This window comes from Thermobia domestica, chromosome 3 (genome assembly GCF_964235325.1).
Source record: "Thermobia domestica chromosome 3, izTheDome1.hap1.1, whole genome shotgun sequence".
Taxonomy (NCBI): domain Eukaryota; kingdom Metazoa; phylum Arthropoda; class Insecta; order Zygentoma; family Lepismatidae; genus Thermobia; species Thermobia domestica.
In genome coordinates this window covers 284,855,897-284,871,413 of record NC_137456.1, presented here as the reverse complement: position 1 = coordinate 284,871,413, position 15,517 = coordinate 284,855,897, and the positions used below count along the sequence as shown (strand labels likewise).

Sequence of the window (15,517 nt, the reverse complement as noted above, 5' to 3'; positions counted from 1 at the left end):
TTTTACCTAGTATTGCCTTGAATTTCTCATATCAGTCCGTTAATACCATATCCATAAATCTCTGTGGCAGGTTTCCGCTACATTAATGACCTCCTCCTCGACGGGCTATTCAAATCGATCAGAGTATTCCATTAGAATACTGTATACGCAGTGATAACTAACAGGAGAAGAAGGTAAAGACTGGGATTGAAATTTAAATGAGCTTTAAGCTTTCCATTATATAATTTTTTGAAAGTGGATATCATATTTTATACTGGGTGCTTTCATTTTCCATAATTTTTTGAAAGTGGATATCATAATATTTTATACTGGGTGCTTTCATTTTCCATTAAAATTATCTCAAAAATTTCAGGTCGTATTATGTTCGAGGTTTCCTACATTCCAGGCCAATATGTAACTAATTTATCACTTTCTTGCTATGAAAACTACAATTTTCGATCCACATATACGGAATCACATACAATGGATAAATTCATTTCCATTGATCCTGAAATAGAATTAAAATTAATCAAGGAATCTGTTTCTATGAAAGTAAGACTACTTAAAGCAGCTACAACATTGTGAAATCGTAACAGCAAACACTTACCATGACTAGTTAGAGGAAGAGACGGCTGGATAAATATGACATCTGGCAATAGAACAGAAGGAAGTCTCTGCATGAGAAACTGTCGTAATTCGCGTAGCATTGACTCCTCCACATGAACTGGACTTTCTAATGACTTTTTGTTCTGTGACACCATGTCGTATGATGACTCCAAGACGACAAACAATCCTAGCCTTCCATACTTATCACACACAGCGCTGCAAATGTTTACACCAACGTGGGAGGACGCCACGATTTCCAACTGGCTCAAACTAACTTTCTGGCCTGCCCTTTTGATAATGCTGTCCTTTCTACCGACATAAAAGTACCTGCCTTTGCATACCCTCACTATATCACCAGTTGCTCTAAATACAGGTCGGAATGGAATTTGATCTTCGTCATCAATAAAACATATTCTATCGTTGCTCCCTAGAATAACAGAGGAATGATTACTATTAGCACAGAAGCAAGCTGATCTTATGACTTAAATACTTACATTCATATATTTGTGCGATACACAGTGAGTGCAATTTCTTGAACAATAACTCAAAAAATCTTATCTTGTACCCCCAACTACTGCTCATGCTTAGAGTATCATTTTACACTATATTTCAATTCTCTCTGGAACTATTTTCAAGCGTAGGCGTGACGCAAACCGGAATCTATTTATGATCAAATCATTATATCACTCCAAAACCTGTAAATATGTATAAATACATAAAATCGGCAACGAGTATTCCACGGTATCTCCTGTCAATTCTATTCAATAGTTCTGAGTTTTTATGCAGACAAACATGTTACCTTAATTTCTGTCACTAATGCCCACCACTGTTAGTTGTTTAAACCAGTTTACGGGCAAAATTGTAGAATAAATATTCCTTACCTCTTGTGCACTCAGGGCGATAACAATGTCAACTGAGTCATTTGTATGTTCGAAAGCACCTTTGTGCAATAGTCACACTTGATTACTCACACCTTTGTTCCTATAATTAACCAGACTTAACCTAGCTAACATTGACACTATTGTTTTTTTCTTTTATAATAATTGCATGAGTGAACAAAGGGTAAGTGATATTTATTGTACAATTTTGCAAGCCCGTAAATGGATTTAAGCAACAGCGGTGGACATTAGAAAGTGGTTACTTGAGGTTACGAAGTTGTTTGTTTGCATAAAAACTCAGGAGTATTGGATGGAACTGACACGAATGTACCGCGGACTGACTTTTTTTCTTTTTCTTTTTCTTTTTTTTTCTATTTAGGAGATTTGGAGTGATATAATAATGTAATCATAAATATATTCTAGGTTCCATCTCGCCTGCGCTTGAAAATGGTTGCAGCGAAAATTGAAATATAGTGTAAAATGATGTTCTACACGCGAGCGGCAGTCGGGCAACAAGGTAAGCTTTTTAAGATTTGAACTATATGCTCAACAGCAAAATTTAGTAAGTATTCTCCAACAACAAATTAATGGCAAGAAATCAACAGTAAAGTAATCAGCAAAGGTCCTTATAAACACGGTTCAAAAATGCATATTTTTAACTCTCCTACAAAAGAGAAGTACAAACATTATAAACAAACTCCTATATACACATATGAGTATAATTAACAATGTTTCGAAATAGTGTGACACATGCATAGGGAATTTTAGAAGCTATGGCTGGGTATTGAAATAATTCAACCCACCACAAAGAAAATGTAATGAAGGAAGATCTATAGTTTAGTATTTTTCGTTTATATGGCTGCAAGGTAAAGCAAACAGATGAAAATACAAGTGTATGATGATAAGAGAATTGATGGAATGAGAGTGCCGGAAAACCGCAAGAAAGCCTATACACCCAAGGATTCCCGTACAAAAATAAATGGAAGCCTAACTAGCCGCGCTATCTTTCGGCTACAAGAGACCCACAAAAATATTTCTTACACGTTTTCCCCATCTAATGAATTTATTGGTCATAACACTGAAGACTTGCAAAACTGACTTATCTATATGAAACTTATACACAGAATGAAAAGTAAATAAATAATAATAATAATTAAAAAAATAAGAATAAAAACATTGCTCTTACCAATATACATTTCGCCTTCTCCTTCAGCAATGGCTTCTCCAGCTGGATTACGTACTTCCATCAATGTATCTTCTAAAGGAACCCCTAAAGGGACATCCCGCTGAAGTTTATCTGCTGGTTGAACGGTTGAATCTTCCGAGCGATTTTCGTAGTTTTGTTCTCCACCTGTTTCGTTTCTCTTCAACTGTTGTTCTCTGTCATTCTGGTCATTCATGTGCGTCGATGTATCACTTTGATCTCCGAGTTTATTGTCTGAAGTTTTACATCCATCCTTCAGTGACGACGACTGAAATGACTGGTCGAGATCAATTTTTTCCACAGAGGCCCAGCATGAAACTTCGCTTATGCCATACAGATTAAAAAGTGAAGTTTTGTTTTCTTTGTGCTTCCATCTAAGAAGAACATCCACACTTGGGCAGCACTCTCCACCAAGAGCCAAAACTCGTAAAGACGAACTTTCGCCAAGTATATTATATTTCATCTGACTCACACCAAACCGAGCGATGAGAGAGGGCGTGGCTTGAAGAATGGTTACATTATTTCTTTCGAAAAGTAGTTTTGGAAGGATTTCGTAAGCTGCCTTTAGGGCCTGAGGTACAATAAGAAGTGAAGCTCCAGTGCTAAGACTGATGAAGACTTCCACAATACTTGGATCAAATGTTGGAGGAGAGGAAAGAAAAACTGTATCAGTTGGGTGAACCTGGAAAATGGATCTTAAAAGAAGAAATGCCATATTAGTTATATTCTATACTATTAGTTATATTCCATTAGTTGTATTAGTTTGATTTCATAAATTAACGTTCAATGATATAATACAAATAATTTTCTACAGTGTTTAACTATATATTGTTCAAAGAGGAACATACAAGAAACAATGAGACTGATCCCATTAAAAGCAAATGAAAAAAAAAAAAAAGGATATAATGGTTGCTGCATAGCAGTATAACTACATGCCTGTAACTATACACTATATTTATTGCGTTCAATATTTAATGTACTATTAACTGTACTGTTTCGGTGTTCGCTGAAACCTTCCTCAGCATATATGGGAAACCCATGTCCAACTCAACTTTGTACTATTTTGCACAGTAAACATGACGAGGTCAAAAAATGTATTAATATAATAATGGTTTTTTTTTTTTTTTTTTTGCACTAGAATTTTTTTCTTTTGGAAGTTTTTATTATAATTTTGTGCTAGTTTGTAGAAATCTTGCCTACTTATAACATGCATTTGTGAAAATGATGTTACAACCTTAAATCTCAAGTAAAAGCATCTACAATTAACCGTTAATTGTACATTAACTTCGATGATTACACACTTCTTTAACTTTTGAAAACATATAGGTGTTTGCATTATATAATACTTAGCCAACTTATTACGAAGTAGCACTATAACTGAGATGCTTTTCAGTGTTCCTTCTTCTTTATCTGTTTGTTGGATTGACGAAAATCTTTTTTCAATTATTTGTGTTGGAAGGTATTTTTGTGGTTTGTCGAGATCTGCTGACGAAGGTGGTAGGGAGCATCGAAATAATACAGCTAATCATACACTAAATATTGGACGCAGTAAATAGAAGAGCACGTTTACAAATTATTATGAACATGTGTCAATTCATATACTTAAATAATTATACCTATAACTGGTTACATGTGTTTGTAAAGTAATCCCTAGGTGTTTAAGGTAATTAGGTGTTAAATTACAAGGCATGAACTAAACACAAATGGCATCAAACATGGATATAAAACAGGAGCAAAAGATAGTTACTAAATTTTATTTTATACTAAAGACCATTACGGAAACATACGAAATGATAAGAATAACTTGACTTCGACTGTCACAAGAAATTTTGTACAGTGACAGTATGGAAACCGCGCTAAATTCTCATTCACGACCTCAAAAGAGATTACTACCATGAAAGTAAGACTGAAGAATCGCCATCTTGAAAACTGCAGTTGTAATGCAGGTTCCCGTTGCGTTTCTTTGATGACACTGTGTACGAAACAGGTTGTGGTATACGAGAATTGCAGCAACCGCATGTGCTCAGTGATGGCAACATGTGAAACGGGGTTCAGACGTAATATGTGTGGAATTGCAGCATATGTGACAAGGATTTCTTCAATAGAACTGTTAAGTTTAATGAGAGAAAATTTAAGTGAAATGAAAATAAATTGTAGACCGAGATTACGGTGAAGCTTCTGAAAAGTGCGGGTAAGGTCATATCCTTCGATAAGCAAGACATTTTGCTCAACCATGCTACTTCACCGAGGAAAACTGTCAGAGAGTAAGTCAGAGAGTAAGTGCGGGTAACTGCGAAGGATTGCAGCAAAGCGGACTCAGTATTCAGACAGTGAGTAGACGAACACAACGCCTTAGTAACACTTATGCTACTGCAACTCAAGCTGCTATCGACGAACTGGGAATTGAGATTATGGCACACCCACCCAACAGATTTCTCTAAGAGGTACCACACTTACGACGCAGTGAGAAGGACTGTGTGATACAGTAAAAATTTGGAGCTATATCGATAGTTCATTACCAGAAGAGTTCCACAGCATTTATTGAAAGCTGCCCTTCTGAAATAGACACACAGAAAAAGCTGATATTTATTTTCATATTAGTTATCTCAGTTACACGAGTGAATCATAAGTCTCACAATATTCTAGTACACAACGTACCTCTATTTATTACAGTACTATACAGTGCATACAGAACAATAAGCAGGTTAACATTCAAAGTTTAGTCCCTCGTGATGGGCTGTCTGCAGCGACCTTCCTGTCAATTCCACGCGATACCACTTTTGCCCTTATAGGAAAAGAAGTCAATCACTGCTGTTTCCAGTGATTTCAGGAAGTGTGTCATGGACCGAAACACGTAGTAATTCGAAGGGGCAAGATGAGGACTATATCTTGGGTGTAGCAGCAGTTCGATGCCATCAAGCTCCTTAATTTTATGTTGTATTTTTTTATCCGAATAGGTTTCGTGTTATCCTGCAACAACAAAACGCGCTTTTGGTTTACCAGTTCAAAATATTTTTAGCATAATGCAGCATACATCCGTTTCAACTGTTCGGAAAAACGGTTGGTATTGATGGTACGACCGTTAGGAATGAATGAATTACTCCCTCGTAGTTCTACCACACACAGAGAATAACTTTATGCTCGAAACGACTTAGTTTGACGACCAGTTCTGGAAGTTAGTCCTTGCTCACCAATGTTTTTTGCACATTCGGAGTTCGGAAAAACACCCCCTTCCCCTTTTGTCGGCACACATCCACTCTCCTCTGGGCCTTAGCTGAGGTCAATTCATACGGCACAATGCAGCAGCTCCTGATGGTTTTCTCAAATTTGTAGAAGTGATGCACTAAAGTGGACTGGGAAATGCTGAGTTACTTTGACAATCATCATGTGCTGGAGGGTTGATTTTCCTCAATGGCGTATCGTATGACTTCAGAGTACGTTGCCCTGGGGCACCCGGACCTTGCTGAACTTCGACATTTTTACAGCCTGCAAGAAATTTCTGGAACCAACAAGTTGCCGTGCTATGGTTCACTGCACCTTTCCCTTTCGCATGATAAAGTTTCGGGTTAGTGCCGCAGCGTTATGCTCGAATTTGAACTCAGAGTAACAGTTCACTATCAGACGGGGGAGGGGGAGTGAGCACTCATGAACGCTATAACTAGAAACTGATTGAAGATACTGACGAAGCAGCGGCCTCCGTGTTAAATGATCCGCTTGTCACACTATTTTTCTCAGCCAGTTTGACTGTACTTATGATGCATCACGGTGTATACACGTGCTTGCTGTTTGGGTTGTGGAAATATTGGAAGACTTATAATTCATAATTCATCTTTGTATTTTTCAAAGTCAGATAATTTTTTAAGATTAAAAGAAAAAAATACATTTGTATGCGGCTATGAACACCGGAATGAAATGCTGAGTGGCTGTTGGAGAAAGAAAGTTCATCACTTCATATTTCCTGATGAACTTGAACCGTTAATATTTATTTAATTTTTCATATTGCAAATTTTATAATAATTGTTCAATTGAAACAGTCAGAGCTGGTAACCCTGCATGGTTTGTTATAGTAACAGTATAGCTGAAGCAACAGCAGTGTGTCATAGGCAAGTGAAATCTTTGTTGAGAGCAAACGATAAACAGAAACTCATGTTTGAAACAAAGCAGAGTTTAAACGGTGTGCTAAGGTGGACGGATGTGAATTATGAGTTTCCCACGACCTGAACAGGTGTCTATGATCAATAAAGACTGCTTCTATGGATATCATGATCAACGATAATCATCGCATAATCGTACGTGAGCTGTCAACCTCAGCTGAAGATCAAGGCACAATATTCTACACAGGAAATTGAGGAATCTGAAAACATGTGCCGATTGGGTACTCCGGTACCCAACCGACGAATACAAAGCCATACAGATGGGAATATGCCTGGAACATCTCAGCCGACAATACATGGACGAAATAAAACCTTTGTTACATTTCAAGGACGATGAGTCAAGAATGAAGGCTGAAACACCAAGACCAAACAACGCAAAGTCATCTGCTTCGGCAGGCAATGTCAAGTTGACAGTGTTTTACGAAGTCAATGGATCGCTGTTGTTGGAATAGCTCCTCAACGTTACTCTGCCATTTTACATTTTTACACAAATTCCGAAGAGACATTAAAAAGGTTGAGGAATGTGTCGTGAAATGTGCTTATGCTATACGATAAGTCATCTGTTTACGCTGCCAACGTAACAGCAGACTTGTGATGTTTACCCTATGGATGAAGATCCAAGTAGAGTAAGCATTACAATAGGTAGTCACGTTATCACTAAAGTAATAGCTTCTTTCACCGCTAACCACACAGAGGCAAAAATTCTAACAACCACCTTAAACTTACGAATAGAATAAACTTCAGCATTATTTGAACTGAAAAAGAACATAAAATAGTAAGAATTCGTTTATACCAATATATTCCATCATGCACACCAAAATGAAGAACGCGAGGTGACAATTTCCAGGTCAGAATAACACCAATGATACGCATAAAACAGTGATTATATTTGGTGTTAAGCTCGATACTTACATCTCTTCAAATGACATGGACAAACTATAACAATAGAAAATGTGGATGTTTCCTGATTACAAAAATATAAATGGATATGCAAAACTTTACATTTTTATATGAATTGTTTGCAGCAGTGAGTGGAGAATGCGTCTCTTCTGATAAAGTGTTGGCGCCTAATGCTAGCTACGTCACGCAGCTTCCTCTTTGTCCCCGCTGCTCACATGAGTCTCACCTACCAAAGTGACGTAAGCACAGGTAGGACTATGATTGGCTACTGTCGATGACCAAAGCCGTCGGCTGCTTCGTCTGCCTCGTTGCTGATATATCCGTTGCAAAAACGTACAACGATTAGTTACACTATTTGTTTACAAGTAGCAGATTTTAAAATGAAATGATTAGATTGTCTGAGCTGGGCACACCAAAAATAATGCACAAATAAGTTTATTACAGACTCTCTGCTAATTTTTCCTATGATCTTATAGATCACCCGCCTTACACTCCAGATCTCTTCCTGTGACCGATACATTTTTGATCAATAGAAGTAAATCCAGAAGTATGTGTTTTCCTGTCGATCATGAGGTTCGTGATGTGTTTAAAGACAAAAACAACCAGAGTTCTTTCTTGCGGAGAGTATAGAGGAACTTGTTCGGTGTTCGCACGGTCGCCTAAATGGGTTGCTTATCTAAAGGCTCTCTCGAACTGACATTTGTAGGATTTTGTGATACAGTGTATGTTAGTACATATTGAAAGTTTCCAATCTGTTTCAATTGAGCCCTTCTATTTCTAGTCAGAAAAGTACATTGTCATATCTTCCTCAATTCAGTAATGATGAACAATTACTCAATTTAATCTTCTAACATCGGTGCTGCTTATTATCAGCTTCTTTTTCTTATTTAAATAACGTAAGACAAAAAGAAACGTTTGATAAGCCCTGATACACGATAACGAATACGACATGCTGTTACTCAAAATCAACTAGGGAATATATTTGCAGAATTTTAGAAACACTATTCAGTTAGCATAATGCACATGAATGTACATTTTTAGGATACATAATCTCAAGAACAATATGCACATTAAATACAATATTTACATATGAAGAAATCTATTACTTTAAAAATAATCATATGAGGGTTACAGCAAAAGTCACGGTAGCTCTTTTGTTTTACGAAAACGGGAACGAAACAAGAAATTCTACAACTCGCACATGGAAGGTTAATACACATGTAAACGTTACATGTAGGGAGCTGGATGAAGATGTCAAGATATAGCATGAGAAAAATGAGTAAAACGAATCGCTCGTTTCATGCGTGTGTTCCACACAATGGCTCCTCCAGTTTTGGTATAAGGTCGAAATCGTAAAGTGATAAGTCTGGCTAATATGATGGATGCTAAAGTACTTCCTATCCCTACCACGCTAGAAGATTCTGCACACGCGCTGCCGTATGGTCTGTAGCACATATAAAAAGAGCGTTTCGCTGTACTAATTTTCCTCGTGCTATATCCTGATGGGGATACGTATGTTCATCCAACTCCTTACATGTGACGTTTACATATGTCCTAACGTTCCATTTACATACTTCAAAATTTCTTGTTTCGCTTTCACTTTCGTAAAGAAAGAAAAAAGAATAAATTCCCATAATTTTTGCGGTAACCTTCGTATAATGTATAGAACACAAATATGAAAATTTTGAAACATAATAAGGCAGCAAAGTCATATACAGAGAACATTATATGAATTTTGGGGTACAGATAGGGAAGATTTCACTTGAATTCTATAATTAAAATGATAACACTTCTCGCTCACCTTAGCTGAGTTATGTTTGGTAATATGCATCGATGTGGGACTTTAATTAACTTTGGTTGTCCTGTCGTTCCTGATGTTTGCATGGCATATGCAATTCCAGCGTTGCCAAATGTCGTTGTTATTCCTTCAAAGGATTCGTCCAGTATTTCCAGTAGCAGAAGAATTTCACCATGAACATCAATTTCGTCTACCAAATTAGCTGTGAACATAGCTGGAATATCAGCCTGTGACCTCGCAAACACCCATCGAATATGTAATTTGCTTAATAAATGATAATTCCATTCCGTGTTTGCCTTTGGACTGAAGCATGTGAAAGCCGCTCCGTGGGATAAAATTCTGCAAAGACCAAGGTTAAACAATGTTAGAAATGCATAATGAAGCTGTTATTTTAAATGCTTCTCTAGACTTTTCTTTTAAAATCAAATGAACAACTGACTTTAAAGTAATCATTTCCTTTGTTTAATAGGACTTTGCCTGTATTATTTGTATTCCTCTACTTTATATCGCAAAGAACAAAAGAAAACAAAAAGATCTGAAAAAATAATCACTTTTGTTGATGCCAGAAATTGAGGCGAGGGCTCCAAATACGAAGTTGCTATTGTAACGCTCTTCCTGCATAGCGGTAGGTAGAACTTGGTAGGGTAAAATTATAGGTCTGGGATCTTTTTCCACTACCGGTTTATTATAAAAATCCACTATGAACAGTATTTTTTACAGAAATATTACAATGATGTAAATCCTTTAATGTAAGGTTGGAATGGATGTCCCTTTGACTTGACGGTCTCAGGAAGGATTCCTCAGTAGCAAACTACGTGAGGAAATGTAGGACACTCTCTGCTTCATTGCAAGCCAGGCCGTGTTGTGATTCTCTCGTTGCTCCACTGCAAGCAGAAAGAGAGGTAAAGTCTCCCACAAGGTTCCACTGCAAGCCAGGAGGAGAAGGAACCGTTGGCTCCACTGCAAGCCCAAGTAAGGGATTTAGCCAATCGAGACTGGTATCTGTCTGTGGAATCCTCTCCATTATATAGCACTTCCGGTGAGGCAGTGGCGCTGCTGTTCCCTAGTCGTCGTGTGATCCGTGGTGTCGCTGTCGTAGTGAATGTGCCAATTCACTATGTATTTTCATCGTCATATTTCAGAGTGAAGAATAGTTTCTATTAATTCCTCTTCACTATATTTCTTCTTTAAGCTTACTTTCACGTTGTTTACGCATATATATATATATATATATATATATATATATATATATACACACGTATCATCAGCCAGTATTAGAAAACCTTTTTATATAAGTTTTGTAGTATCTATACACAGATAATATGAAACTCATATACAAATGTTTTTCTAATACAGGGCAATCAAGTCTCGATCCTTTTTTTCTTATAAAAGTTATGTGATTGCTTGAGTAATTAATTTAATTAAGCTGTAATGGCTTATTAGTAGCATTACAGCTGTTTTTCTCTTTTACATGTAACTGGAAAGTTCAACCAATAAGGAAGCATATCTGAGGTATTGCGTGTTTGCATGGAGACTCACTCTTGAATTCCTCAACTAGCTCTCACCAGGGACAGCATTAGACTGTGAAGAAATTCAAAAATGAAAATAAAATGAAAAGTCTCGCTGCTCTTCCGGTTGTACGTCCTATGATGCAGAAATTGAAGTCAACGGGTAGCATGTTAAGCATTTTGGGAGTCCTAGCGTATGGGCAGGAACGATTCAATAATATTAAGTTCAAAGTAGGACAAAGAGATTAACTTGAGATTTACATAATTTTCGACCGAATTTTGTCTGGACCTCTGACACGATAATCTCCAGAATCCTGTACATACTTTAGCTCCCCTTTCCTGGGTTAGCACTAGACATGCAAAAATGAATATATAAATAAATTTTAAAAATTAAAAAATACAAAATAAATATAAATAAATAATAAATAAAAATAAAGCTTATTTTAAAATAAAAACGCGGATTTTTAAATAGCTTTTCATGATTTTCTTACTCAAGTACCACTTTTGTTCTCTTGTAGTAGAGCCTACAAATTAGGAAAGTGTCTTTACAACATTCAGTACTTGAGTCCAGAGCTGGCTATCTTGAGTGGTTTTCAAATTGCCATTGCATTGATTGTCCGTAAGTGTACAGTGTACATACACCCCAACGTATCACAGATGTCATTTTGGCTGTCTAACCACCTTATCGAGAGCCACATTGTCATATGTGTTCTTCAGGTTGCTTAAATTCAAACTGGCAGGCAAAAAACTAGTAAGTTAAAAAAATAGAAACAAAAACATGTTTGTTTTGGTATAAACTTTTGTTTACATCTCGTTTCTCGTTCGGAAAAAGACTTTATTGTGAGCTTCACATATTGTATTAGAACCTAATATTAGTTCAGTTTAGAAAAATAAAACCATAAACGGTCATTTTATGTATGATGTTTATTTAATCGGGCAACAAGCATACATCATTCACAGACATTTTTCTTTCTTTACTGTTATTTCGTGCCAATATATTTTAAATTGGAAACTTGCGGACAGAATTTTTAACATTCTTCTTCCAGAATGCTAATAGCTTCAATAAATGCTACAGATAGATAGATATAAATACGCAAGTTCCGCGTATAGTCCTACATAAACTGTGTCTTTACCTCCTAAAATATGTCACTAACCAAAATTTATGTACAAATTGTAAGGGATTCTGTTCCAAGAAAGCATACATTTTCAGATCATTTACTGCTAACACTACTAATCTTTTTATTACAACATTTTTTGGCGCTGAACATTACAATAATAGCTCTACAAACAATTCGTTGGAATCAGAAAATTGACTGCGTCCATCGATTTGGTCTTTTTATTTCCTATCGGATAACCAATTCTGTCTTTGCTTCTTATGTCTTCTTCTTCAGAAAATAGTAACATAATGTTTTATCGTGTTATAATGAGAAAATTAAGGTAGAACGCATTATTATTTGTTCATTAAAATTAATTTAAAAAACACACAAATTATCAGGCAAAAAAGATACAGAGAAAAACTGTTTCTTTTCCTCTTGCAACTCTAGTTAGAACCTTTCGACAAACTTTAAAGAAAGGTGAAAGTAGTATTGAAACTAAAATGAATTCGTTTTATTATTCATCTTGTATTATTTGCATAAATACCAGTATGTATGTGCTAGTAATACAAGGTGACTAGTAGTATACCATATATTACTAGTATGTATACCAGAAAATAGTTAAACGCTACCACAAATGCAAAAGAATTTAAACTATAAGCCTCTTTTCTTGAAAACTTCATGAGATGGTAAGATGAGAAGTATGAAGAAAAAACTAGAGCGTTCAGTTGGGATTTCAATATGGAACAGTAATTTGTTTCCCATGTCCGCTTGTTTTACCAAAAAATACGAACGATTTAACCTGTAGCTGAATGATAATACAGGGAAATAACACGAAGGGATACTGCCGTTAAAATTGAAAACACGATTGTTTTCTTCACATTGTAGCTAATACTTTTATCATATACATAGTAATACGACTATGTATGTTATTTTATTTACGTATGTATCCCCTTCTTCTCACATTAAAAGCTGTCAATAGAATATACTCTGAGTGTGTAACTGATATTGCATTATTGCGAAAGTATTATCTACATTCTAATGATGAAAATGTAAAATGCTTAGACCTAATCACTGATAAAAAGTTAAAATAAATTACATATTAAAATACACTACAATGATCGTCATATAAATTTGTTAAACTCCAAAATCTTGTTAGTATCAATACACATTATAGGATGCATCATTTATAATGTGTAACCATAATAACTGAGAAATGAAAAGAGGGAGAAAAGCGAAACTTTGCACGAAGCAACTGTAAGGAGAAGGGGATCATCACACGTATTAAACAAAAACACTCAACAATGTTGCCAACCCAATGTAAAGTTATCTTTTTTTCAAATGGCACTACGCCAGATTATTATATATTTCAAATAAACATGCCAAACAAAAACTTAAAATATTACATTTATTATTCAGTGTTGCAAACTAAGGATTTTATAGTATCACAAACATCCAAAGTTTGTAAGCCTCTATCACACATGCAGCACAACGGAGATGGACAGGATAATGAACATCGAAAATACCTTATCGTTGGATACCATGGTCATGGTATGGCTTGTTTCGAATGAATAGGAACGAACTTACCAGGGCTTGAAAAATTGATTTTTTTTAAAAAGACTTTATTTCGAGGGGAAAAAATGCTTGGATAAGTATCATATCTAGTTATTCGTGTGGTTTGCAATGAATGTACAAATTATTTTGCCGTTTACAGCACTTCGATATCCAAACCGTTCCGGACATATGATAAACACAGATAAACTTTGCAACACTGTTGAAAATGGTGTATTTGTGGAAAATACTTAAAATGATTTTTGTTTTCTTTCTCTTTTTTATAGTATTACAGCAATAGCTTTTAATAGGTATAATTACAGTAAGTTCTCGGAATTACATGATATAAGCAGTTATATAAGTAATTTCATTTCTGTGTAATTCTTTCTACAAAAAAATCGATTTGTATAGTGGAAATAGCTTCCAGAATGAACTATATTCTCTACTGAGTATGGCATTTACTAGGTACAGTATAAAAAATAAAATGAAATGAAATGAAATCTTTCAGTTTTACGTCCCACGCGTATGCCGGTTAGGCTAAAGGAGAGGTGATGATGAGTAATGAATGAAATGGTGGAATGAAGAAAGTGGAAGGAAACGGGAGAGCCCAGAGAAAACCCACGCACACGGTGTTTGTCCACCACAAAGTTCACTTGGCGGAGGCTGGGATCGAACCCGGGACCCCAAGCAGCACATAGATATAAAAAGGATTAAAATAAATTTGTTCTAAAAGACCGGGAGTCCATGTACTTACAACTTTCGAGAGAAATGCTCTGCGATACTGAACCTACTTACGTAGATACTTGACTAATTGCTTCGAGTATTTTAGACAGTGATGGCGTTCCATTCAAATAAGAGAAGAGAAGTTATATAAAATCGCGTAAAAATGTTGAAAGGTAAGTCCAAGAAAATGAAATAGGGAGACGAATAGGGGACTGAATGTACTGAGAATAGCAACATTTAATTACGGCCTTAAACATAACCCTGAACATGATACAACGAATCTTGATCATTAATACAGAGTCAATACTGAAATTATAAAGGTAGCCAAGGAAGTTCTGTCGCTTTTTCACCCACCATCTTCGAACATCGATATGTCACCTAAGACATACCTGGAAAATCAAAAATAGTCCCCATAAGCATCGACCACCTTCTGCCAATGTTCTGGAAGCCATAGATGTCATCGCGGTAGAACTTGGTGGGCCGGGAAGCGAAGAATGTATCAAATGCATTTTTGCACCTCTACTAGGGATTTGAACTGGCGTCCTCTAAGGTGACTGTCCAAGGAATGGAACAGGTGATAATTGGACGGTGCAATGACCAGGGACTATGGCGGATACAATAGTGTTTCCTACCCAAGGCAAACAATGGTGTCTCGGGTCATCCTAGCCACGTGGGGCTTAGCGTTTTCCTGTAAAGAAGGACCCCTTTGTGATTCAAAAGTGCTGGCTCCAGAGTTTTGAGCTTTTCTTGAACACGGCTCAACTGCTGACAATACCCAGTTGCGCTGACCAACTAGAACCAGCTCCCGATGCACGATGCTGCGAGCAGTCCACCAAACACACAGGACCTTCTTCTGTTGCAGTGCTGGGTTCGGCTGCTCTAGAACCGGTTCATGGGATGCTAACCAATGATGACAGCGCCGTGGAGCTTCGTACAAGACCTACTTCTCATCACATATCAACACCCTGTACAGAAATGGCTCCTTCTCAGACGAGACAACAAAGAAACACAGATGTCTCGCGTTGCCTTCTGGCCCGGAGTCAAATCATGTGGAACCCATCGACCTAACTTATAGTGCTTCTGAAGTTGATGGAGATAATGCCGAATGGTTTCTCTACTCAC

General features: G+C 36.6%; 1 protein-coding gene across 2 annotated transcripts in view; it reads right to left on the bottom strand.

Annotated features, from left to right (window-relative positions):
• The window catches only part of Aasdh (Aminoadipate-semialdehyde dehydrogenase), a 76,855-nt gene that overhangs the window by 40,278 nt on the left and 21,060 nt on the right, over positions 1-15,517 (bottom strand). For both annotated transcript variants that reach the window (XM_081752514.1, XM_081752515.1), the window contains exons 3-5: positions 9,523-9,858; positions 2,650-3,362; positions 587-1,012 (exon numbers count right to left, since the gene is read on the bottom strand). In XM_081752514.1, coding sequence (XP_081608640.1) covers positions 587-1,012; positions 2,650-3,362; positions 9,523-9,858 — 1,475 coding nt within the window. The remainder of the gene's footprint in view (positions 1-586; positions 1,013-2,649; positions 3,363-9,522; positions 9,859-15,517) is intronic.